At 51.3% G+C, this 26,366-nt stretch overlaps 1 protein-coding gene across 4 annotated transcripts; it reads right to left on the bottom strand.

The window, feature by feature from the left end:
• Nucleotides 1-222: 222 nt before the first annotated feature.
• Nucleotides 223-26,201, bottom strand: PI4KB (phosphatidylinositol 4-kinase beta). Of its 4 annotated transcripts, XM_086718203.1 has the most exons (13): nt 25,996-26,201; nt 17,268-18,204; nt 12,674-12,718; nt 10,047-10,274; nt 8,806-9,033; nt 7,038-7,147; nt 6,383-6,487; nt 6,044-6,167; nt 5,118-5,383; nt 2,429-2,561; nt 2,055-2,175; nt 1,313-1,375; nt 223-1,007 (listed from the first exon to the last, which is right to left on the bottom strand). In XM_086718203.1, exons 2-13 carry the CDS (start codon nt 18,174-18,176, stop codon nt 826-828), a joined length of 2,514 nt encoding a protein of 837 aa, XP_086574329.1. In that variant the 5' UTR covers nt 18,177-18,204; nt 25,996-26,201; the 3' UTR covers nt 223-825. The 4 variants fall into 4 exon arrangements, with proteins under 4 accessions (XP_086574329.1, XP_086574330.1, XP_086574331.1 ...); XM_086718204.1 differs by lacking the exon at nt 12,674-12,718 and having other exon boundaries at nt 25,996-26,191; XM_086718205.1 differs by lacking the exon at nt 1,313-1,375 and having other exon boundaries at nt 25,996-26,190.
• Between the last annotated feature and the right edge of the window lie 165 nt (nt 26,202-26,366).

Genomic DNA, 26,366 nt, shown 5'->3' on the forward strand with positions numbered 1-26,366 from the left:
CTGGGGACTTGACAGGGAGTTGGTGAGAGTCAAAACCGGGGAGGCCCTTCCAGGGACAAGGAGGCACTGATTGAGCCAAGGCAGGGAAGGAGCAGTCCTCTTCCACCTGGCTCTGTGTGGTGCCTTCTGCATCAGGGACATTGAGGCATCTGCTCAACACTTCCTCACCTATCCCCCTCCCCCCCAACCCCTGAAAAAAACACAATCCAGTAATGACACAGATGGCTAACTAAGGACTTTATTTCAAACAAAAATTAAAAAGTTGAGAGTTCTTTCCCCGGATGTGGGGGAGGGATCAGGCCAAGGAATCCCCTGTGGCTAGGCTGATCCCCTCATCCACAGGAGGGGTCCCAGTCCTTCCCGCCCTTGACCCCGGGACTGGGAACCACCACGCGTGCAGGACCCTACGTCAGAGCCAGCCGCTAGGAGGGGACAGAGGCAGGCAGCAGCACAGCCAAAGGGCAACCACAGGAGTCCTAAGTACCAAGAACCTACTGTCCCCACCCTCCCCCCTTCCTGGGGCCCAGAACACAGCAAGGATGGCCTAAGGGAAGAACCTTGTGGACCCTGGTGAGGAGCAGAAAGGCCCCAGTGTCCCTCCCATCGGTCGCCTCTCCTCCAGAGGGGGAGGGCATCGAGTCCTGCAGTTTCCTGCAGTTTGTCGGGAGGGGAGGTCCTGGCAGGTCTGGGCCCTGCCGCTGCTGGCACTCCCACTCCCAGCAAGCTCTACAGTTACCACATGATCCTCTGTATTTCTTGCCTTCCATTTCCCATGGGCAGGCGGGGCTTCCTCCCAGGAGGGTCCCCCACCCCTGCCGGCCTGGTTCACATGATGCCATTGGTGAGGTACTGGAAGCCATCGTAGAGCTTGGTGGTGATGGACCGCATGCTGCCATCCACCATCTGCTCCACCAGCAGCTGAAGCTGCTCCTCGGTCATGCTCATGTGGAAGCGCTCTTTCAGGTTGCGGATGGTGCTGGAGCCGTGGAAGCAAGGCAGCTGAGAGCCTGGGGGGAGTGGCGAGGGCGCGGGTCATGGGCTGTCTGCCGAGGCCCTCCCCTCCCACTTCAGTACCTTCCCTGGCTGCAGACACAGTTCTGCCTGGGAAGGGGAGTTCCGTCTTGAGCCCATCTGCACCCCACACTCCTCAGGCCCTCCAGGTGCTGCATGAGGGCAGAAGGGGAGAGGACCAGCACCATCTCGCCAAGGGTGGGACCCAGAGGGAAGGCTGGGGAGAGGGTCTGGGGAACGGGCCCTGAGCTGGGCACTTATCTGGTCGCAGGCCAATGCCTATGCTACGTCTGACACTCACAGATGATCTGGGCCACCGTCATCACGGGGCCAGACGGGGATGCTCCTGAGCAACGGCGACAACCTGTGGGGTGGGGGCAGGGGCGGGGAGGAGGAGGACACTGGCAGCTTAGCCCAGTGTGCACTACAGCCTTGAGAAGGGAGATGGGAGACCGGGCCCAGAAGAGCTGGGAGAGGAGGGATCTGGGACAGGAGGGCGAGGTGGCCAGGAGATGGCTCTGTGGGAGCGGATCAAGAGGAGAGCCGAGGGAATACTTCCAGCTCAGCAGGAGAGGGCAGTGTTGGGACAGGGAAGGGGCCTAGGGACAGGGCAGTGTGTGGTCAAGGGCCAGCAGGGGGGAAAGTGGTGACCAGAAACACATGGGGGTGGCAAAGAGAAGAGCCAGAGACATGGAAGGAAACAAGCTCAGGCAGACAAGGGACAGGAGACAGGGAGGGACGCTGTTCTTTCCCTGAGTGTGCCCAGAGGGTGGTTTCTGTGGCCTGTGCACCACCCCCCGCATACCCTCCCACCTCCCCTCCAGCTCTATCAGGAATCAGGAGGAATGTCCCAAAGGAAGAATGGCACTAGATAATGGGAGCTGGAAACCCTCTGGGAGTACCGCCCCCCCCCCCTCCCCCCCGTCTTGAGGTGGAATCCACTTTTTGGAAGTTCCATGCTCCAGGGCCCCAATATGAGTGGGAACCCTGAGGCACTATGGGCACTGCCCTGTCCCCAAACATATGGCCTCTTCCCAGCCCACCTTGCTGCATGATCTCGACGATCTGTACCACTTTGTCCATGTGCTTTCGAGCAGCAATCAGCCCCTGCAGCATCAGCATCTTGTAGTAGTTGAACATGTCGCCATCCAGGCCCCCCATCACCTGTGAAGGGACACTTGTGTGTGCACAGGGCTCAGTGTCCTATAAGCCAGCCAGGACCCCCTCCGTCGGGGCAGACACGCCAAACTCCATGACTTCCCCGCTCTCTTATCAGGCAGGAAGCCTCCCAGGACATCCAGCCTCACCCTGACTTGCTGCCATTTCTGTTGTTTGTTCCTAATTTGGGGGGAGCCCATAGCTCCCTCTCCCAAGACAGAGAAAGGACACAGTGAGGCACCTCTCCTTCCTGACTCACGTCCACAAACTCTGTGGTCAGCTTAAAGGCTGACGTCTCAAAGCCCAGGTTTCGGGGTGAGCTGGACAGGATGAAGCCAAAGTCGATGTGGATGATGTGGCCTTCTGCATCCAAAAGGATGTTTCCATTGTGTCTGAGGAGGGGGCAGAGGAGAGAAAGAGGCAGTAGTAAGTCTGACTGAGGTGGGAGCCTCAAGATGCAACACACTGGCCACGTGATACCAGGCAGGGGCACCTCCTGCCACGTTTGTTGCTGCTTAGAACTCTGGGCCCAACCTCCTAGGACCTAAAGCTAACAGCGGAAAGAAGGGAAATCAGAAAAGTAAACTGCTATCAAAGGCCGTGGAATCTGAAATTGTATTATGATTATTTTTGAAATTGCATTAACAACTGAAAACAGTTTAAGAATATCCCCATTTTCCAAAAATCATGCTTCTGGCACCCAAACTGATCCCAAATAGAGCACCTGGAGGCAAGGAAAGGTCTCTAGCTCCAGCCAGCTGTCTCAGAGGCCAAGCCCTCTGCTCAGTGGGAGGCCTCTAGTCAGAACATACTTTACCTGTATTTTCATGGTAATTCCTGTCAGCCCCTTGCAGAGCAGAGCCCCACTATAAGAGCACAGGCTGAGCGGAGTGTACGTGTAAAATAGCGTGGGGCTCTGAGCAGGAGATTCTAACTACATGGTAAGATCACTAACGTTAAAAGAAAAAAATCTCCGGAGACAATTATTACAAGCTAGCTGCAGGAAGAAGAGTTAGAGGGAGAGAAATCCCAGGTCTCCGTGATCCCCCCAAAATGGCCAGCAGAAGGAGGAACAGTTAGCATGCCAAGCATGTGAGCCCGGCCCATTCAACCTAACTGACCCTCTCTCTCAGTGTCAACAGAGGCTTTGGCAGGCTAAGAGCTCCTAGTCTGGAGCCCCCTTCTCTAGGTCTGGTGTGACTGGCTAAAAAAGGGGAGAGAGGGGGAGCCAGTCCCACCTCAGTCCTTCCCCCTTGGGGAAAGCATTACAAATTTAGCAATAAAGGCAGTCTTGGGAGTGAGAAGGGTTTTAGATGTCCTAGTCCAAACTTTCATTGTACAGGTGAGGAAACAGAGGCTCCAAGAGAAGGGACTTTCATGCCCATGGCCCCATGGCTATGGAGGGGAGGCTTCTCTCAAATGCTGGAATCCACTCCGCTGCAAGGTGGTCCGGGGCTCTCCGCAGCAGTTGAGATCTTACACCTGATTCTACATGGTTCACTGTCACCACTTCTCTCTAGTGGCTGATCCATTCACAGATTGATGACATCTGCTCTTTATTTTACAAGGCTTATCAGCTGCCTGACCCCTCACCCTCTTTAAAGGATGATCTCTACTCTTCCAAACACACTAGTTTCCTACAGGAAAGCTCAAAGGCCTGACTAGCACCTGCCCGCTGCCACCCCCACTTAATCCGGGGCTCAGCTCCAGGCTCTCTGGGCCTTGGGTTCAAAATCCTACTTCTTCAGGGATAGTCTAAAGCTTGCAACCAAAATCCTTACAAATAATCACATTTCCCATTGGCCTGTGCATGCAGAGCCTCTGCTGGGTTCCTTTGTAGGGCTGGCTGGGTAGAATAGGCAGAGGTCCTGAAAGCTCCTGGACCCTCATTTCCCTTGGGGGAAGCGCCTGCCTCACAAGGTTTTCGTTGGCTTTTAATATGAGAATGCCAGGCCATGACAGGTACTTAACGGATGTGAGATTTCTGTTAAACATCCCGTTAGTCAGATCTTCACACACTGCCATGTTACCGGGAGCCCTAGGAGCTCAGGCCACTGCACACCTGTCTTTCCAGGAGGCTGCCCTCTATCTAGTGAGAGGTGCAACTCACAGGAACATTCAGGGTGCTGACCTTGAGTCACTCACTGTCCGGAGACAGACTCTCTAAGACAGACTTTCTCAGGGGTAACTATCTCTGTACAACACGTTGTTCACCTATACGTGAAGTCGGACCTCACAAAGTTCAATGTGATATTGAAAGAAATGACCACTCTGGGGGAAACAACAGACACTTAAAAGCTTTGGAAGTCATGTGTTGGAACAAGAAAGGGAGTATGGGGCTGGGAGGTAAAACTTTGTGTCCACCATGTCCCTCACATGCATCTTGTCTCCTGCTCTCGGTCACCGTCGCCACCACCCTCAGGCCGGGCCTCAGTACCTCTTGCTTTGTTGCTGAAGACCCGGATGAGTCCAGCCTCACCCTCAGCGCCACAGGGGCGATCACCAAACTGTCACTGAACACAGACTGGACCCTGTCACTCCTGCGCCTGCAGACTGAGGCTCCTGGGCCTCACAAGGGAGGCCCTCCGACCTGGCCTCGGCTTACCTGCGGTGCCCCCTGCTCCCTCTGCCAGGCAGCGTGGCCCCGGCTTTCAGCACACTGGGCTGGTCCCTCTCCTGGAGAGTCCCTGCCCCACAGTGCCCTCTAGCCTCGTCCTCCTCATCCTTCAAGACACTGCCTGCTCAATCCCTTGCTCCTCCCCTAGGTCCTTCAGGTCTCTGCCTCTGTATCCTAGTACTTGTCAGTCTGCCTCCCTGCTGAACCCGCCCGCAAACACGTCGCTGCTTCAACTGTGCTGTTCGTTCCACTTTGACATCTAGGCAACAGGAGGCGGGGAAGAGTGACAACACGCATGAAGGGCCGAGGTTAGGATGAGGAGTTCACCCACCTGTCCTTCACTTGTAGCAGGTAGCAGACCAAGCAGTAGCCAGCACAGCTTTGCACAAAATTGCGCTGGGCACTGAGGAATGCCTCAGTGGTATAACTGCCGTGCTCCTGCAGGAAGTAATCGAGCAAGGAGAGCTGTGACTGCTTCTTCACCTGGTGAATGGACACAGCGTTGACCACTGGTTCAATCATGCCGCTGTCGGCCGAAATCACAAGGATCTTGTATGGCTTGATCCACAGGGGCACTCGCTCCTGTTCCCAAATGGACTGTGAGGAGACACAGAGGCATGCGACTATCATCTTTCCAAACTGGGGGAGGAGGTTAAAATCCCCCTCTGACCTCAACCTTGGACAGTCCCCATGGTTTTGGATTCTGGATCATCAAGTGAGTAAAAAACCCACTGATCCCACTGAGGACCAGGGAGGTTTGAAAGAAGTCCAGGGCCCGACAATACACAGGGAGGTATGTGAGAAAAGCATCGGATAGATAGAAAGCCCCAAAAAGGCAAAGAAAGGATTTAGGTGCAGAAAAGCCCTCCCTAGAAAATGACAATATTTTCAGAAAGAACTGGATGAAATAGGCGAAGCTGCTTGCAGGCGACCAATTCAAAGGTTCAGGGGATCGACAGCACACTGCAAACCACCTGCCACAGGCCAGTTCGGAGACTAAAGGACAAACCCAGCCCCCAAAGTTCAGGGATCACAGAAGACATGGGCCACGAAAAGGCCACGAGGGGTCATTGTGGAGCTGTTCCCATGGTTGTACTTCCTGGGGAAGTGCACTGGGGAAGGAGCACCGGCTCAAGTTGTGTCTGCATCCAAGTTAGCCCCGGGGCAGAAAGCTGGGCCCCAGCAAGCGCCCCTTGGGACAACCTGCACGCTCACCTCAGCTGGCTCTTCACCTTTGTCCCCCCTGCCCCTTCTTACCTGCAATTGCTTCAACACCTGGAAGGCCAGGAGCTCCTGCCGAAGATCATCCCCACACTTGACAATGACTGACAGGAGCCGCCAATTGGGGAGGTGGCCATAGGGGGAGCCTTCTCTGATCCGCCTGTGAAGAAAGAGGCAAAAGCAAAAGGTGATGCCAGGAGAGGACAGACATTGCTTCTGCCCGAAGTCCAGATCAAACTCCCCACAAGGCAAGGACTCAGAAGCCTGGGAGCCTGATGGTTTGGGAGAGGCTGATGGACAAGACAGGGGGTGCGGTGAGTCCCGGGTCACCTGCAAGTTCTGGGAGGGCCTAGAGATCACTCCCACCTGACTCACCTTACTTTCTCCTGCCAGGGCTCTTTGAGAGCAACTGCAGAAGGGTCTTCTGGGTCTCGTCTGAAGGCTGTGGGGGTATGAGCCAGCTGCTCCGAGAGCCGCCGTCTAGCAGGAAGAAACTATATCATTTGCTTGGAGGAGACACCCCAGAGCCTCACGTCCCTGTCAATGCCGGAATTTCCTGTACTCTTTCCTTGACTCCGGGCACACAGAGCTAGAAACCTGGGCTGAGAGTGTTGCTAACCTGGTGGTTTCTAATCATGTTGCAATGCAGGTTACCAGGCCCCATTCCTCCACCGAGACTCTGAGTCAGATCAGGTGTGGCTCTGGCATCTGTGTTTCCAGCAAGCTCTCCTCCCCTCTCCCTTGATTCTGACACGTGTAGTCCTCAGACTGGGTCCGAGAAATGCTGTTCTAATTCCTTCCTCTGGTGCTTTCACCCCTTTGGAGTCCTCTTAAAATGTAACGTCCTTCTGCGGTAGCCCAATAATTTCTCAACCTGCACCTTCACTGCCTCAAGTTTTGTGGTCTCAGGACAAGGATAGAGTAAGGAGAGAGAAGAGGGAAAGACAGGCTGACACACAGGAAGGGGACAGAGACAGGCAGTGCCTGAGAGGGAGGAAGAACAAGGGGCAGGGTGGTGGCCTGGCCATACCGGATGTCCCCTGCTGCTATAAACACAGGCTCCTTGCTCTCCTGGCTGGTGATGCTGTCCACAGAGAACTGGGAGATGTTATCACAGCTGTTGGTGTGCACTTCAGGGAGCTGAGAGAGGAGGGGACCACAAGTCAGAAGTGCCAAGCACAGGCCTCGCTTCTGTCATCTACTCCTCCAGCCACTCTGCCTGCTTGCTGCCTCTGTGTCACAATCACCCCACCACCTTATGGATGCTGTTCCAAAAAGACTGCCCTGGTTCCATGCCATCCTCGCCACCTGGACCCCAAATGCCTAGGCACTCACACAGGCCTTACAGCAGCGTTTCTCCAGGCGTGGACTCTACCTGCATCAGAATTGCCTGGAACGCTGCTAAAACACAGACTCCTATTTCCTGCCATCAGTCTGAAGTAGAATTACTGGGAATGGGATCTGGAAGTCTGAACTTTTAACAAGTTCTCAGAAGACCCCAAGTGTGCTCAAGTTTGCACAGCCCCACCACAACGGCCACAGAAAGCTGGACTTCGGGCCTTCTACTAGGTGTTGTCCACAGCTTCGGCCTCATTCTCCCTTAGGAGAGAACAGAGCCTCTCCCGACTAGTCGCCTCTGACCATTTCTTCAGTCTCAGCCATTCAGTCTTATTTCCCCATCTCTCTCAAATACAAATTATTCTACCAGACCCCAGGGTCCACAGCAAAGTCCTTCCCTTCTCCTTCCTTCGCAGTGGATCCCTTCTCCTCAACTCCACTCGGCACTTACTGCACACTGCCCTGTTGTATATCCTAAACAAAAATTTTCCCCTTAGATGTCTGTGTCCAGTCTCCCTAATTGGACTGTAAGCTCAAGGACAGAGCTTACAAGTGAAGTCTGTCTTCACAAAATGAAATGTGGTTGTGTCACAGTCCTCCATAAAATGTGGCTCTGGCTCCGCACGAGAGTCCAAGTTTCTTTCCATGGTTGATAGGATCCTTCCTACAACCGGGCCCATGCCAACCTCTCCAGCCTCCTTCTTCACCACTTCTCACCCACACCACACATCACAGTCACACACAATGTCCTTCAGTTCCTCAACCGGGCCGAGCTCTCTTGTCCTCCAGCCTTTGCACATTTGCTACTCCCTCTGCCAGGAGTGCTCCGTCCAGTAAATTCCTACCCATCTTCAGGCCCCCATTGACCTATTACTTCCTTAGGAAATCATCTGAGGTGTGCCCAGGCCCAAGTCTGTAGTAAGTCCTACCTCTACCCTCAGGTGCTCCCGTTAACGCCCTGCCCTCTGCAGCACAACTGGGGTCTCGCCGGACTACAGCTACCTGCTGACTGGTCTTGTCATCTGTCTTTTCAGGTCATAACTCCTTGCAGGCAGGGGCCATTGTGCTCACTAGCACACAGCACTCAAGGTTGGCACAAAGAAGGCCCATAAATATTTCTTGAATGAATGAATGTATGACTTATCATTCTCTGCTTCCATAAGACAGCTTTATATAGCAAATGTTCAATAAATACTCTAAGTTTCCCTCACTCCCTTGGGCTTAGGAATTCATCCTTATATTTAACCTAAATTCCTTCAGCAGGAAAACGAGCTCCACCTGAATATTCCAGACTAGCTCTGTCCAGAGCCTTTCCCCTCATCCCCGTTACTACCTAGCTCATTCGTATGGGCACTTGCCTCAGCCTGCCTCTCAGGGTGTGTGGTCCTGTCTCAAATATAACGAAAGCTCCTGGAGAACGGGTGCTGGGCCCCAGTACCACCTCCTGGGAGCTCCCTCACCTCCACCTGCAGCTCGCCGATGTCATCCACCGACCAGGCCTCGTCATCGTTGTCATAGTTGGGCACGGTGCTGAAGCTGCCTGCCCGCTGCTCATGGGTGATACCGCATTCGGGCAGGTTCTCCACGGACCGTGTGCTCCGAATTCGGTTCTCAGGTATCCGGGCGGGGACGTTGGTGGTGTCAAAGTTTTCACATTCGAGGACTTCCACATAGATCAGGTAGGGAGCCTGGCAGGGTGGGGTGCAGTGGGTGTGAGACCAGTATTTGCCACTTAGCTCCACCGTCGTCTGCCAAATCTCCCCTCTGCTAACACTGTCCTTCTAGCTGCCCACTCCTAGCTCCAACCCTTGCCTGTCAGTCCCTTGACACTGTGAACACAACATTCAGGGCAGGAACTTGTCCTGCGAACATGCATTTCAAGAATTTGCGTGAGAGCATGCACAGGTTTTGGTTTTTTTTTTTTTAATGTTTTAGCTGAGGGGCGCCTGCTGGCTCAGTTGGAAGAGCATGTGACTCTTGGATCTTAGGGTTGTGGGTTTGAGCTCCATGTTGGGTGTAGAGATTACTTCAAAATAAAATTTTTAAAAATAAATAAATGAATGAATGAATGAATGTTTCAGCTGAGCTCCCACTTGTACAGATGATGCACTTAGGCAAAACTATTGATTATCACCATCAAAGAGGCCTGGAAGCCTCTGGGGGTTTGTCCTAAAGATAGACAAAGAGACTGGGGAAAAGCTGGGTGCTGTTCCAAGCAGGGTTCTAATCCTCAATACTTCTTCCGAAAAAGCCGAACCTTAGTACTCGCTCCAATCAGCACACAAGTTCAGCTAATTCTCTCCAACGTGTGTCTGGCATCCTTCTCTCTCCTCCCTGCCCACTCTGATGAGAGAAGGTCTTAGAAACAAGAGATTTCTCTACTCCCACTGTCACTGTGCCTGGAAAGCCTAAGAGTTAAAGATGGGCTGGAAGGAGGTTGGAGAGCAACTCTCTCCTGACCATGGGAAGAGGAGGACTAGAAAGATTAGGCCTCTCTGGGACCAGAAAAAAGGCCCAAGAAGGGGGACAAGATGGCCCCAGGATCACAACAGCACTGAGGTAAAGTCAAGATTGACAGGCGCACATGAACCATGAAGGAGTCCAGGATGTTGGTGCAGCATATCTGGGCATATACACAAACCTGGACAACCATGGGAGAAGAGTCAAATGTAGGGATGGGTTTGGGCCAGAGTCCACCTACCTTGTCCTTGGAGTTGAGGACAACAGCCTGGGTGTGGGGCACTCGGACCACGTGGTGGTCAAAGCCAGCAGTGGGCAGCCAGACTCGAGCAGGGAGCTTATGGTTGAGCAGGGAGAGCTCTGAGATCAGCCGCTGTGTTTTCTGCTCTTTGGTGGGGAGTGTGGCCAGCCGCTTGCCAATTGCCATCAGGGACTTGATAAATTCTCGCTCAGGAGCCAGTCTGACGGGCTACAGGGGTTTGGGGTGAAGTAAAAGACAGTGAAGAGACCATAGAAAAAAGTGGGCCACCCACTCAGTCACTCCTGGCCGTGCAGGCCAGGGATCCCCATGTCTGAACCCTAGGGAAAGAGCTACCTTTCAGCACTGGTGGCAGATCCCACCACTCCACCCCAGACAACCTGAGCTGGGAGTACGTAGAAAAGCCAGCCCACTCCTCCACAGGCTGATTCTTGGGTGGGAGGAGGGCATGAATGTGGGTCACTGGGAGGCACCCCTCTTCTCTTGGCCCTGAGTTCCTTAGGAACTGTCCCAAGGTTTCAAGATGGGTGGAGCGGACGGAGAGAAGAGCTGATTACACCTGACATGCTTCCCTCGGCTCAAGGTTCTTGGGCTGAGTCTCTGCTGCAGGGCTCTGCCAGAGCCCACACGGCTGGGGAGGGGAGCTCTGAGTCACTATGTCCCCTTGCAAAGAAGGAGGACTTACACCATTCAAATGACTTCTGTTACCTTCCATGGCATCCCCCCTGGTCCACCCCACGGTCTCTTACAAGGGGTCATTGCACATGCAGGGGATGAGGAGGAGATGGGAGTAGACTTTGCATTAATGAAGGAACAATCTATGGGGACAGAAAAAGGAGATGGAGGGAGGGAGGTGCAGGGAGGTGGGTGGAGAAAGCAATAGCTCCTTTCAGCCCTTGCCAAGGGCCCTGAAGGCCTGTCTCTTTCAGTGGTTCTTCCTTAGGTCCTCTTCCCCCTTCTCAGGGACTAGCGTCCCCTTATTGCTCCCTGCTGTGGGCCTGGCTCTGCAGGCTGGGTACTTCGTCATTCTCAGAAAGGGCAAAGTCTGCCTGGGGAGGGAGGTGGGAGTAGGAGGAAAGATGGACACAAAGAAGGGCTCTTTTCCCAGTCCAAGTCCTTCTATCATAAGGGCACTTTATCAAGGTAGCCAACCAGCAGCCCCATCCCAGCTCCCCTCAGCTATGTAAGAACAGTATCTCCTCTTCTGGTAGAAACAGTATTTCACTCACCAGGCCTTTTTCTCCCTCTCTATGGGTCCTGTTTAGTTTCCTGAGAATTGAGAATTTCTACCCTCACCCCCTTACACTGCAAAGAAGAGCTTCTTTTGAAAGCTGGGCAGTACCAGGCCCATCTCTGCATGTGCAAAGGGCCAGGGTTCAAAGGAACAGCTCATCTCTCAGCCTCTGCCCCACAGAGGGGCTGGCTCAGGGCTCCACACAATAATGAAACAGGGTATCAGAATCAATCAGGGTTGCTCTGGGAAACAGGGTTGAAAAGAGATAAAGACAGGAAGAGAGCAGAACTGGGCTTCTGTGGCCCCTGGAAATATCACAGGGGCCCATGGAGAAAGCAAAAGAAAGGACGAGGAAATTTGGAGACTCACTCCTTCATTCATCCTGATCCCCTAATCCATCCACTCAGGTGGCAAATGGTCACTGTTCCAAGGACTCTCCACCCCAACCAATTCAGAGTCATCTTAGATTAGAAAAGGCAGAATTCCTTCCCATCCTCCAATCAGCATTTGGGTCGGGGGCCCCTACATTCCTTGAGTATGTTGGAGATGTGACCCCAGGCCTCGAAAGAGGCTCTGCCACATGGGAGGAGATAGGAATCATGATTGAAAGGAAATCAGCACAGAACGGAGAAAATTGACTGGGTAGATAAATCAAAAAGAAAATGTAAAAAAATCTTCCAAACTCCCAGAGGGTCCAGCATTTCCTCTCACGTCTCTGCCCAACAACAAGGTCCAAGACCCTGTGGGATCAGAGGGTCACGGGGTTAGTCCAGAGGGAACAAGAAAGGAGAATGCAGATTAAGGAACCTCCTGGCAGTGAGCTGGGAAAGGGAAGAACTCAGACCTGGAAGAAAGGTGGTTGAAGCTAAAAAAGAAAACCAGCTGTGGGGAGGTAAAACTTTCCTTCAGGCCAAATCCTGTTTGCTTTTGGAGTCTGCTCCCCCAGCACAGGGGCTAGCATTTAGAAGGGCTGAATAAATATTTGATGGTCTGATGGCAGAAGCCATAGGGAAAGGGTTCTGGGTGGGGGAAACAGGATCCTGGGGGTTTCTGCCAAACAGTTCTTGGCATGAATCCAGGGGTAAATTCTACCTCTCTCCCAGCTGTTTTCTCTAGAGACCCAGGAACAGGGGCTGAGTCATGTTGCATCCCAGGTGCATCTGGGAGAAGGCCCCACCTGGACTCAGGGTACTAGAGGCAAAGGACGGGGGATTCCTCCAGGCTGGGGAGGCCGGGTGGGAGGGGCGGTTCTCCCAGGAAAAAAAGGCACCTTTTAACTCCAGCCTTGGCCTGGGGACTCAGAAGACCTGGGGACGGAGAGGAAATGCGGCCACAGGGGGAGCCTGCCACCCAGTCCCAGCCTGGCCCCACTTACGGAACTGAATGAATTATCAATACTCTCGGTGCTGGAGGAGAGCTCCTGGGAAAGGGCCAGAGGGCAAAGGGAGGAGGAGGGGCAGGGAGGGAGGGGAGAGAGACAAAGGCAAAGAATTTAGCTCCAACCTGGATCATAACAGCTTCTCTTGTGATCTCTACCTTGCTGCTTTAACAGGAGAAAGTCAACCCAGAAACACCACTTGCCCCAATTCTTGACACTTGTGGGAGACACTGGAAGGCTGCTAGCTCAGACCTTCGTAAAAGAAGGGTTGAAGAGACAGAGGGCCTGTGCTTTTCACTTTCCGCCCTTCTCTCCTTGCCTGAACCCAGCTCTCCCTCTAACATCTGGGTGCCTCAGGGCGGTAACTGCCCTGGCAAGCTGCCTGCTTTCTCTTCGTCCACTCAGTCCACTCATGCGCTCCCACCCAGAGTCTTCTCTGTGGAAACCACCACAAAGGGACTGAATGTAACAAGCTGTGTGGCCCCCATACTGGAAAGCCCGCATTCCTCCAGCTTCTTGGAAACAGCAAGGAGGAAGGAGAAAAGCTAAATTTTCAGTGTCAAGGGTGTCTCCTCTCCAATCAGCCTCATTATCACCCTGGGAAGACCAGTCCCAACACTGAAGCAGGTGACAAGGGACACTCCAGAGCCATGAGCATGACACCTCGGGGCTAGATGCTGCTGGGCATAAAGGAGGGGATGACTCTATCTACCAAACCTCCGCAGGCTTCCTATCAGGTTATTTCATGCCCCACTCAATAAATTACAATTCTTGGACCCAAGTTGGGGAGCTGGCCCTAGCTGCATCCACCTGAGAAAGCTGAGCAGCTGGGTAGCAGCCATCCAGGTCCCAGGTGAGGGGATTTGTCTAAATCTCACCCTGTGTCTTACTGGTGTCTAGAGCAAATCAGGGGAAAGGGCTAGTGGTCAAACTCTCCTCCAGCGGCTCTGTTGGAGCTCACGCACAGACCCATCCTGAGTTCTGTCCGCCAAGGTCTCCCAGGGCAGGGACAAAGGGGCAATACCTGTGCACCAACCTGCAGGAGGGCAGGGGCCTGGCCTTAGGAGACAAAGCCCTGGGAGGTCCCAGGGCAGGAGGGCAGTGGTCACTAAGCTTCTACTTTGCAATCAGGATGTCAAGCATCTACTTAATTCCATTCCATGGTTTACATTCTCTTCTAGCTGGAGGTCCTACAGGCAGATCATTCCTTGAAGGATCTGGGGAGAAGGGCACTTTGAGGGAGAAGGCAAGCCAAACACTCTCCCAAGGCAACAACTCCTCTGCTTTGGGTAGGTAGGCAGAGGTGGGAGGGAGAGCTGAGGCAGTGAGGAGGATGCCAGAGTCTGTTCTGACTTAGTGGCTCAATTTCTACCTATGAGCTGGCTGGGGAAGAAACAGCAGGCAGGATATTGGCTCAGTGAGCAACGCTCCAGCTGAGTCTTCCACAGACAGGCCCTGTCTGACTCATTAACAGCCCTGGGGGAAGGGAGGTATATCTGTCCTACTCTGTAGGCTTGAGTCACTCATACTGAGTCAGCTCCAGGACAAAAGCTGAGGCCAAGAAGCTGACATCACACCGCATCAGGCTGGAAGGCCCACCGGGGTTTCCAGTGTGACACGCAGCAGATTTCTCTGTACAAAGGTTGCAGTCCTGAAAAGACAAAGCTCATCTACTAGAACTGTCATTGTGTGGGGACAGGGTGTGGAGTGGGGGTGGTACCTAAATCATCTCTGCTCCCTGGGCCCCTACTCTAGGTCAGAATGTCCAGCATTTTGGTTACAAATGGGAAGGAAAACCACCTGAGCAGAGTCCTCTGGTTAGGCTGACAAAAACTGCTTTGAAGCGGTGTGTCCTAGGGGCTGAAATGGTGAGGGGTGGGAGAAATCCGCGCTAGAGCCCTTGGCTGCTGTGGTCCAGAGTGGAAAAGACCCATCATTAGAGGAAAACAGAACCCTGTGTGACATCTGGGGAGGGGAAGACTGCAGGGAGACTCTGGGCAGGGGGACAGCTAGACCAGCAGCCCCAGGGCCGCCTCTTGTGCGGCCTCACTTTACTCTCCAGAGCTTCTCTTTAGATAATTTCGTGCTTTGTTTAGTAAGCTGGTGACTTCCTCCTTATATGCAGGAGACAGCTTTTCAAGAGAGTCACGACCTCCACCAAAAAACTGTTAGAACTGATGAATTCAGTGAAGTTTCATGAAACAAAATCGGGAGTCCCACACTAAATGGTCTCTCGGATAATGGGGTCTCAACATTCCAAGTTCCTGGAGGGACAGGCCGTACTTTATCCTCCAGCCCCCACTGCCTCCTGGCACTGGACACTCTGCACACTGTACAACCTCATTTGTTGAGTGAATGAATGTTGCATAACAGGGGAGGAGGAGGAGGAGGCAAACCCATTCCCTTGGTATTGGGCCTTGACAGATGTATCCTCAAATTGACAAAGGGGGTTTGGAGAGACCTCTGTGCCAGACGCCAGTGCTTGGACCCGTAGAGATATTCATGTTTATTCTCTCACTCCTGCTCTCATGTTTCCTAAGAACGCACAGTGGGTTCAGGTATCTCATTCTGCCAGCATCAGATAACCCAGGAATGCCTAGGGATGGGGTATCTCCTTCCTTTCCTGGATCTAGTGACCCACGATAAGGTGCCAGGTTGGAAAGAATGGCAGCCAGAGAAGCCATCCCAGAGGATTTAACAGAATACCTAGGTCTCAGAGTCATTCATGATTGCATCTTGGGAAGGAGTTAGAACCAAGGAAGAGAGATCAAGGACCAGCACAGAGTAGCCCTGAGGCCTCAGCTTTTCTGACCCTAAGATGAGGACCATCAAATGCACACAGAGAAAAGCCACGCCTGACAGGAGGCACCAAGGGGCTCACTTCTAGCTGCTCACACACACACTGCTATGGGCCTGAGCCCAAGAGGAGGAGCTCCCAAACCCTTCATGACCATAGTCCCACCAGATCGAAATGATTCTTCTTGTTCTGTAACAACCTCCCTTCATGATTCTGAACTTCCCTGCCAAGCTCAACCAGAAAAGGAAATGGTCCATTTTGGTTCTGAGAACAGTTGAGCTCTTCTGCCTGTGCACGGAACTGTGGAAACCTAGATGGCTAAGGCCTAGGCCATTCTTCCCCAGGTGGACTCTGACAGCTGAGGGCCTAGGAAAACGGATGCTGAGAAGTAAGCAAGATGGCCTGGCTGAATGATGGAGGAGTACCAGCTGTGAACTGAGGCCTGGCTGAGCAGCCCTGGGCAAATCACCTCGCCTCTCTAAACCTGTCTCCCCAATGGTAAAATAATCCCCATCTCTTAGGACTTTGTGAGGATGAAACGTAAAGTACCTGGCATGATGCTTGGCACATAATAGATGCTCAATAAATGTTAGCTCTGTTGGCTTCACGATTATTAAACTATCGTAACAAAATCCCAAAATTCCAGAAAGCAGGCTCTGTAGTCTCTGTCCCTCCTGCTTTCTCCCTTCCTTAGTCACTCTGATTCAAAGAAGCTGAAAGAAGTCTCATTGTATCAAAACCGTGGGTGGGTTATGTGCCCCACAGGGGCACATGCCAGCACCGTGGCTATATGCATTTTCCAACAAGTGCAAATTCCTTGTTCTTTTCTCCCTTCTTTCGTAGGCTGGGCTGGCAGCCAGAATGAGAGCCGGGATGGTGGTGAGTCAGAAGGGGGTACTGGAGCACCATTGTCTGGCTGGGACACCAGGTCACTGACACTTGGTTGTCCCCTGGCAACTTCCCAAGCTATCTGTCCAGACATGGGATGGCAGTTGGGCATAACCTACTGATGTGCTTATCTCCTCCCTGCTCTGGGTCCTAAACTGGACACCCCCAGCTGTTCCTGCAGCCTTCTCCTCTTTCCAGCCTTCAAGTCTCTGACAAGCCTCTGGGCATGCCCAAGATTTACTCCACACCAAGACTGCTTCCCTCTTCCCTTTGTGCTTCTCCCAAATGCAAAGTGAAAGATCCCAGCAAGACATCCCTTCTCTGGAGGAAAGGCAGGCACAAGGGCATTCTGCAGATGCCTCAGTGACAGGGAATAAACCTTACTCTTAAGTCGACAAAAAGCAGGATCACTGGGAATGGGGCAGAGGGATTATGAGGAGGAGGGACCAGGAGAATGAAGCTAAGGCTGTATTTAACACACCTTCCCTCCAGCACACACACCATCCCTTTTCCTCCCCTATGGCTGCTGCTCTGAGAGGTTCTGGTAGATCCCCAGGTATCTATCAAGTCAGGGTGGGAGGGGTCTCTGCCACAGTTCTCAGTAAACAGTTAATGGAAAGGCAGGGAAGTTGAGTAAAAACACCCAGGCAGAGTCAGGAGTGTCAGTCTTGCTATTAGCTATATGACCTGAGGGAGGTCACTTTATCTCTCTGGGTCTCTGAGTTCTTCCTTTGTAAAATGAGGCAGTTGGAATACATGAATCCTAAGGTCTTTTTCCACTCTGACATCCCATGCTTTTATCAGTGAAATGAAACAGAGGGAAGGAGAGAAAAGGACAGAGGAACTGTATGTCAGACATCCTGTCTCCATGCCACCTTGCCCCACTGCCCCTTCCAGGCATTTTACCTCATCCTCATTCTCCACTTTGGGGTTGCTGGCTGTTCGTTTCAGGTTGCTGCTGAGGCTTATGCTGGCGGTGGCATCAGACTTAGAGCGCTGGTGAGTCCTTTTAGAGGGAGATAGCCCCATGTCAGGTGCTGGGCTCAGAGAGGGCAGCTCCCTCTTCCGGTGAGCTGGCTTCAGCTCATCTGAGAGGATCAGCTTCCGGAGCTTGGTCCCACGGGAGTGTCGCTGAGTGGAAATGTGCATGTCTGAAGAGTAGGCACCAAGCAGCAGGGCGCACTGGAGGGAAAAGTTAATGCTCTGGCGGCAACGGTGGACGATGTAGGGCTTGATGGCATCACCCACATCCTCATCCATGTGGATGTACATGTTAAGCAACTGAGGCAGATAGAAATCCACATCCTCATTGCGAAAGCAGAAGAGCCGGTTGCCAATGTAGGCTTGTACTCCAGGCTCCTTGGAGTTGTATAGGTAGGAAATGGCCATGGAGATGTCGAACAGTTTGGACTCAAACAGCCTCAGGAGCCAGGATTGTCTGGCTGAGTTGTTCTGCCGCCGCTTCCTTGCTCCCTTGGCTGTGCCTGAGGCCACAGTGGCCCCCATTTCATCTTCTTCCTCCCTTATCTGGGAAGGTGGATCATCCAGGCAACGGATCGCACTGTCCAAAATATCTCCATTGACCAGCTCCAGTGGGGTGCCTGTGCTAGAGACGGCCACGCCTCCACGCAAAAGCTTGACTTGCTCCAGCACCTCCTGGCAGGCCTTCTGAGCCACCTCGCGGTCAATCACCGATAGTTCCCCAACCCCCTCTGTGATGACGCCTAGCAAGGAGCCCCCGTTATTCCCTGGTGGGCCAGGAGTGGGCTCAGAAATTGGCTTCAGAGGGGCAGGTTCCACCACCATGTCTCCCATGGCCACAGCCAGACTTCGAGCTTCCAAGCTGGAGGAGGAAGGAGAGAGAAAGGAACAGAAAGGGAGACACATACACACCAGTTAGTGGTGGCATCCTTGGGTTTTCCTTTGCCCACCATGAAACCTACCCAGGCCCCTCCTCTTTTTGTCTTCCTGGACTTCTTCAAAATCAGACGACAAGCCATCTCCCATGGAGCCTCCCCTTCCTACCTCTATGGCTGATCACATTACTCTTCCTTCCTTCTGCACTTAGCTACTCGGCTTAGCCTCTGTTCCTACCTTGTATTTGCAAAATGTTGCTTTACATGTTATGTTTGTATAGGTGTATACATTCTGCAGATAGACTGGGAAGCAATTCTCGTCTTACTCCCTTGTCTCTAACTCTTCAAATGTTTTTCTATCTTTGTGCTCTTTCTGGGTCTTCCCTGACATGCCTGCCCATAACCTTTTTCTTTTCTTCTTTAATCTGTTATTTCCTTACTCATATAACACTCCATACACAGGTCCTAAGCATCTCACCTTTATTTAGTATCAAAGTCTTCATATATTTTTCTAATCACAGATACTTTACCTTCTCTTTAGACTCAAAGTTCCAAGGAATAGGGTCAGCAAATAATATCCAGGCTTCACTTAGAAGAAAACAGCTCTAAAACAACCATCATCAACTCTGCAGAAGTGTGTCATTTCTCTGCTTGTCTGACTTCATGACACCATTCTCTCTTTCTCTAGTGCTGTGGTAGCTGAAGTAAAGTGGAAAGACTCCTGAACTTGGAGTCAAATAGGCTGGGATGGGATTCAAGATCCTGGCTCTGCCATTATGAAATGTGTAATCTTATGCAAACCATCTATTTTCTGAGTTTCAGTTTCCTCAACTGGAAAATGGGAAAAACATCTATTTCTCATTGTTACTGTGTGGAATAACTTCATGTGTGTAGAAGGATCTAGCACAGTCCCTGGCACACATTAGCAGTCAATAAATATTAGGTGACTCCCAATCACCTAACAGGCTAGTAAACAGTGTACACGCATGCAAGTGTGTGTGTGCGCACGCATATACTGTTTGTAAGGAAAGTGAACTTGAGTTACACTCGTTGTCTGAGAATCCTCCAAAACATTTATGACAACTCTCTCCTACCCCGACACTACTTTCCCCATTATCACACACACACTTCAAGAACTGGAAGGGCTGAGAGAAAAAAAAGAACTCGGGCCAGAGCTCATGGGTCTATAACATGCAAACTACAGGGAGGAACAGGAATCACATCACCAAGAAGCCCTCTCTGGAGTGACAAAAGCCACTGCTCTCCTAGAACCGTTCTTCAGAGCCTCACCGAATCCACATCAGAAGAGTTAGTGCACAACTGAAGGAAATTTCAAAACGGGGACTGGGAGAGGCACATTGTTAATGTCAGCTCAACCCAGCTCCAGAGTCTGACGGTAGTAAGCAATGGGCTCAGAGGCCTCTTCATGAAAACACAGTGAATCTAAGATAAACTCAAGAGCATGAGCAAGAGGAAGGCAGAATCTACTGTAGAGCTAGAATGCAGGTAATTTCCAACTATTAGTGACATCACCTTGGATGCTTGTGAATCTGGGGACATAGGACTTTGGGTAGGTGAAAAGAGGCTCAAGATACAAATTCTCTGATCACACTGAGAAGCCCCATTTTCCACTGCCACCCTCCCAGGGCCTCTTCTTGAACCTCTAAAACATTAAAAGTCAAAGCTATCTGCTCTGCCAATACTATTATAGCCCAGCTCCCTGCCTCCCAGCAGTCCCCACTGAAGTCTTGCTGGAAGACAGATGAGGAACTCTTCTGTTCTCAGAGATCACCAAAAAAGGCTTCTTCGGTTTATCTTTCTCCCAACTCTGTCAAACAAGAAGTTCCCATCCCTGAATTTAATTTCTCCGATGCAGCTTGAGCTCGGAATCAGTAAAAATTTGGCAACTTGTTCATTATCTCTCCTAAAATTGGGCAGCATCCTCTGAACAGCAGAACCAGCATGGCTGCCTAGGTGGATCTGTCCCTACTCACAGCTTTAGGTGACACAGGAGTCATAAGGAAGTTTCATCTCCCCTTGCCACACCTTTGCAGGGTTCTCTGAGCAGAGGGTCATTCTAACTCAACTGAGACCACTACCTTTTAGGTCTGCTGAAAAACTCACGTGACAGCTTCAACTGTTTTATGCAACTAACTTTGTTTCCTCAATCTGTCTATGCGTGGCACATCTTTCCCCTTCCCTGTATTCCAGAGACTTCCAAGTCACCAAAAGCTCCTAAAATCCACTTTTCAAAACTTCTGAGAGATGTGAAGTTCAGACAATCTCCCACATTTAGCACCACAGACCTCACCAGGATCTGCAGCAGATGCCTGCCCACATTGATCACAATTGGGATTGTTACTGGCACCAGCAAGGGAGGTAAGCCTGCCATTATTATTTTTTTTAATCCCAGGGCTTAGCCAGGAATCCCACATCACAGTACTCAGGGGACTCCTCACTGAACAGATCCCCCATCTAGCAGTCTTTATTCCCTAGGGAACCAGACAGTGTTATGAGGTGCAGGAAAACTGGATTCTTCTCCTATGTAGGAGGCTTTGCCACTAGAAACTACCAAACTGGAGGTGGACCTCCCTGGCCTCTTTGAGCCTCAGGGATTGCCTGCATCTGAAGCAAGTCATGGGGGGAAGGAGGTGTTGAGTTGCCAATTTAGACAATAAGAAACAGGAAAAGGATTTTCTAAAACCTAAATCTTGATATGGTCTTCAACATCAATTCATTCCTTTTCAAAAGCAAAGACAATATAGCTTTGGTAAGTAACCATTCTAAAGAAAGGGAAAGGGGGGCGCCTGGGTGGCGCAGTCGGTTAAGCGTCCGACTTCAGCCAGGTCACGATCTCGCGGTCCGTGAGTTCGAGCCCCGCGTCAGGCTCTGGGCTGATGGCTCGGAGCCTGCAGCCTGTTTCCGATTCTGTGTCTCCCTCTCTCTCTGCCCCTCCCCCGTTCATGCTCTGTCTCTCTCTGTCCCAAAAATAAATTAAAAAAAAAAAAAAAAGTTGAAAAAAATAAAGAAAGGGAAAGGACTAGAAAGCTAAAGAAGAAACGAAGAAACAGGTCCTGTATTCATCACCCTTCCCCTTGTAAGAGAATTAGAAAAAAGAGGGGTGCCTGGGTGATTCAGTCTGCTGAGCATCTGACTTGATTTCAGCTCAGGTCACGATCCCAGGGTCATGGGATCTAGCGCTGAGTCAGACTCCATGCTGAGAATGGCCTCTTAAGGTTCTCTCTCCCTCTTCCCCTCTCACTTGCATGCTCTCTCTCTCTCAAAAGAGAGAGAGAGAGAGAATAAGCAAAAAGAGAACAAAATTCAAATCTTTAGTATCAAATGGCCCCTATGCTCTCAAAGATGTTCAAACAACTGAGCCCCACATTTCACACTGGGAATCTAAACTGTCCTTCCAATTAGATAAAGGGGACTGAAAATGCCTCCCCTGCCGCAGTCTAGCAGCTGGCTTCTAGGCACTGCGATGGGAGTGGGGGGTGTTAAAAACTGACTGGGCTCCACAGCTTACTGTCTGGGCAATGTAGGGAATCCTCGTCTGAGCATCAGGCGACCGTTCAGGGCAGAGCGCAGCAGGGGCAGACAGAAAAGCTATACATGCATGTGTTCTATGTGACCTAGGATTTAAGTAAATGTCTGCAAAACCTCTAGGGGGAGGGGATGTTTAACCTGGTTTCCCACTTCTCAAAAGATTCCAAGCAACAACCTTCCACCCCTGTACTGGTCTCCATTAAAGGCTTTCCTGGATTGGCCTCTGCTAGGATAGGAGGTAAAAAGCCCCAAATCAATCCTCTCACCCACTTAACCACCATTCCCTTCTTGGGGGAATAGATAAATATGGATTGGTTCAAACCAAACCTCATGTTTTTACACGTTCCTGTATTTTCAAAGAATAGTCTTAAGAGAACATCTGAATTTCCAAGCAGGTTGGCAAGCTCAATTTCCCTCCCTTTGAGATGGATCATGTGAGTTAGAAAAAAAGGTAGTGAAGCCACTATCTTAATCCTACAAGGTGAGTAGCTGAAAGGGACTGTTACAGGGGCGCCTGGGGGGCTCAGTCGGTTAAGCATCCAACTTCAGCTCAGGTCATGATCTCGCGGTTCGTGGGCTTGAACCCCACGTCGGGCTCTGTGCTAACAGCTCAGAGCCTGAAGCCTGCTTCGTATTGTGTCCCCCCCCCACCTCTCTGTCCCTCCCTTGCCCGTACTGTCTCTCTCTCAAAAATAAATAAAACATTAAAAAAGTAGAGACCTTTACAAGTTCATGGAAAAGAAAGGGAGGGTCACATATGTTATTTATAGTTACACAGGCTTCTAATAAATAAAAGTGACAATTATATAAACGAGAAGTGCAAATCCTCTAAAGTTCAATCCTCTTTTGTTACAATTAATAAATCAAGAAATAGAGGCACAAGCATTTTATCCAATGCTACAGTGCTAACCTTCAGAAATATTGTGATAATGAAGACATTAAAGGAATAGGAGTAGGGATGAATGGAAAGGAACTGTTGATCTCATCATAAAAGTGCCACTGGAGGGGGCGCCTGGGTGGCGCAGTCGGTTAAGCGTCCGACTTCAGCCAGGTCATGATCTCGCGGTCCGTGAGTTCGAGCCCTGCGTCGGGCTCTGGGCTGATGGCTCAGAGCCTGGAGCCTGTTTCCGATTCTGTGTCTCCCTCTCTCTCTGCCCCTCCCCCGTTCATGCTCTGTCTCTCTCTGTCCCAAAAATAAATAAAAACGTTGAAAAAAAAAATTAAAAAAAAAAAAAAAAGTGCCACTGGATTTGTTACCCAGTATATGTTTGCCTTTGATAATAATTTTTCAAACATTTATTTATTTACATATTTATTTAAATGTTTATTTAGAGAGGGAGCTCATGAGTGTCGGGGGAGGGGCAGAGAGAAAGAATCCCAAGCAGGCTCCACACTGTTAGTGCAGGCCTTGATCCCACAAACCATGAGATCATGAGCTGAGCCAAAATTAAGAGTCAGACGCTTAATCAACTGAGCCACTCAGGCGCCCCTAAGATTTTACATTTTTAAGTAATCTCTATACCCAACGTGGGGCTTGAACTTACAAGCACGAGGTCAAGAGGTGTGTTCCACCAGCTGAGCCAGCCAGGCACCCCACCTTTGATAGTAATTTTTAAAAAGAGGTTGCTCTTCCAAAGAGACTCCACATCACCCTAGGCTGCCTGTTGTGCTGTTGAGAAGTTTCTTCTTATATCTTAAAGTCTAACTCAAACCTTCCTTGAAGAAGGTCTCTGCTCATCTTTCCCCCTTGACCTCAATGGATAAGGTAGAGACTGAGTACTATTTTTCCCCTCTAGAAACTCCGGGCTGAACAGTCAAGCAGGCTCAGGCCCTAGCAAGCTACCAGCAGGAGGGTAGGGAGGGCAGTGGTCGCAGGGTAGTTAAGTCAATATTGAATCAGGCTGAGAAGTCTCTGTGCAGGGCCATGGGAGCTGGTGTAGGCAGATTCCAGCCAGACAGTCCAAGCCAGCTCTGGGAGCCCCTGCTGAAAGAGACAGATGGCAAAGAAAGTAACCTGTGCACTCACCTCTCTCTGAACTGTTACTCCCTGTTGCAAGCCCCAAATGTGCTTGGACTAGGCCCTGTCTTGTCTCCTGCCAATTGCTGAAAGGTTCTACCCAAACTTCTTCCCCAAATCAAAGAATTTCAATCTGCTGCTTTGGATGGCGTTTGGCAAACATGTTCTCATGAGGCGTGGACCCAGCTCTGAGAATGAAGCAGGGAAGCTAGGGGAAACAGGATTTCTCTTTGGGGGTATTTGAAAAGAGTGAAAGTCCTCCTAAAAGGGGAGATGAGGAGGCTGTGCTCTGGCTCAGGAGCAAGGAGGGAGACCAGGAAGAAGGGGGAAGAGGAAGCATGATTACTTTCAGACAGCCTAGAGTCGGAAGATGAATGGAACTTCACCAGCCCTTTCACTGTCATAGGCCGGGAGACATGGACACAGGAAGCACGTTTCCAAGTTCTTCTCCAGCCATCTCCCTCCAAGGGCTTTCCCACAAACATACTTCCCACCTATAAAATTTGGATTATGGACCAAGTCCATGAGGAACAGCAGAGGTGGTCAGTAATTTCATGCAGTGGGGCAAAAAAGCAAGGCAAACAGAGGAGGCAGGCCTGGAGCTTGTCTTTCAAACGGACTTATCACCACAGCTGGCAACTAGAAAGACCCAACAGAGAGACCACAATGAAGGAAAAGTCTCAGGTCAGCTAAGCCACTACTAATAAGTGCCTTTTGTCTGAGAAACCCATAATGTTCTGTAAACAAATAAACCAAGTCTAATTTTCCCCTAACCCACATCCTACAAATAGCCTATTACACACCAATGCCCACAGAGTGGGCCATTCTCCCCAAAAGGTCACTCTAGATGTCAAGTGAGGAAGTCATATGCTGAACCCAGGAATCCTGATTCCGAATGTACAACCTTTTTCTAATGTCTCATGTTCCTTTTCCCAGTTACCTCCCAACCCCACCCCAGGCCTAAGCTCTTATAGAATCAACCAAAACTATTCCAGTAAGCCACAGACAGTAAACTGATTCCTGGATCTGGACAGGGGTGGGAAGACACTCTACTCTGTGATGCCTTAAAGACAAGCCTAAAATTAAGTAATCCAAAACAAAATTTCTCACAACCTCATTCAGTCTCCATGCAGGCCTGTTCATCCCTCCTAGTGGCTGATCCTGAGTAGTCAACAAAGTGTAATCTGATAGGGACTTCTTCAAAACTTGCTCCATCCTTCAGAAACACCCTTCTGTCCAGAAAAGCCTGAGTGAGACAGCTGAGGCTCCCCCTCCTCCCAACACATTTTATCTCAGTTCAAGGTTTAGCTGATCCTGAAATAAGTGGTATGTAAAGATGAAGAATGTGACAGAGAGCACATGAAGACCACATGGAAAACAAAATCAAGTGTCACAAGGATCAGAAAAATCCTTGAAATTCGAGGCAGAAGGTGTCAAAGTTGGAAATCCCGAATGGAAAGGGGCACTGTCAGATCTTTTCTCTTCTATAGGAACAAACCTCCAGAGGTTGGGGGGTTTGAGGAGGGATGAAAGGGAAGCTAAAGAAAGTTACAGGGCTCATAAAGCACTCTAGAGAAGAAGGGTAAGAATTAAGGTCAAAGTACAATGCAAATGGTACTTTGGGAATGCCGATGAGGGCCTGAGATTCCTTAAGGAGAGAGGAAGAGACAATTCTTGAAAGCCAGGAGCTGGGTGGGTGGCAGTGAGGTAATGGAATCAGAAACAGAGGAAGAGGGCCACGGGGAAGTGGAACCCAGTGCTGGGGCTGCACGAACACATCGGAGAAAAGGGGCAAAATAGGAAAGGGGATGAAGGCGGAGGCTGTGGGAAAGGTTTGGGGCGGGAACACAGATGACGAGGAAGGGCAAACAAGGGTGGGCATTACAAGAGGTGTCCTGATGTGGAAAGGGTTCATGATTTAATAGAAAATAACTCGGGACAGAGGCAACAGGGACGGGGGGGGGGGGGGGGGGGTCCCCGGGGCAGAGGGAGGAGCTAAACAGAAGAGGAAGCCAAAAAAGCATAAGAGGACCCTAGGCTTGAGGGAAAAGAGTGGAGAAGACACTCGGGGTGCAGCTGCCACCAGGACGTCAGTTTTGTAGTTGAACCCAGGTGTGGGGGCGGGGAGAGGCTGTGCGGGACAGGGTGGGAGAGGGCCCCCCCACCCCCACTCACAAGGGCCAGGGGGACTCACGGGGTAGGAGTCGCTTACCTCCGGGAGAACCCCGCAGAGGGGGTGCGGGCGGTCGGGGTCGGGCTGCCGACACCGCCGCCTCAGCAGCAGCGGCCGCTCCCGGGTTCCATTGGCCGCCTGCGCTTCCCTGACAGCGGCCGCGGCGGCTGAGCCAGGCCCCGGCTTCGGGGCTGCCCTCGGCGCCGCCTGAGGGGGCCTTCGCGCTGCCTCAAGTTCGACCGAGCCGCACAGCCTCCTCTCCCTCCCTCCACAAAAGCAAGACCAAAAATAACAGACAGATAATAAATAAAATCCCAGCAGGGCTCGAGTCTTCTCGTGAGTCCCAGCAGCTCTTCGTGGGATGTGCCTTCCTGCTTCTTCGATGCTCAGGACCCTACCAATCCCATAGC

This window comes from Puma concolor, chromosome C1 (assembly GCF_028749965.1).
Source record: "Puma concolor isolate L17-30 chromosome C1, mPumCon1.1.hap2, whole genome shotgun sequence".
NCBI classification, from domain to species: Eukaryota; Metazoa; Chordata; class Mammalia; order Carnivora; family Felidae; genus Puma; species Puma concolor.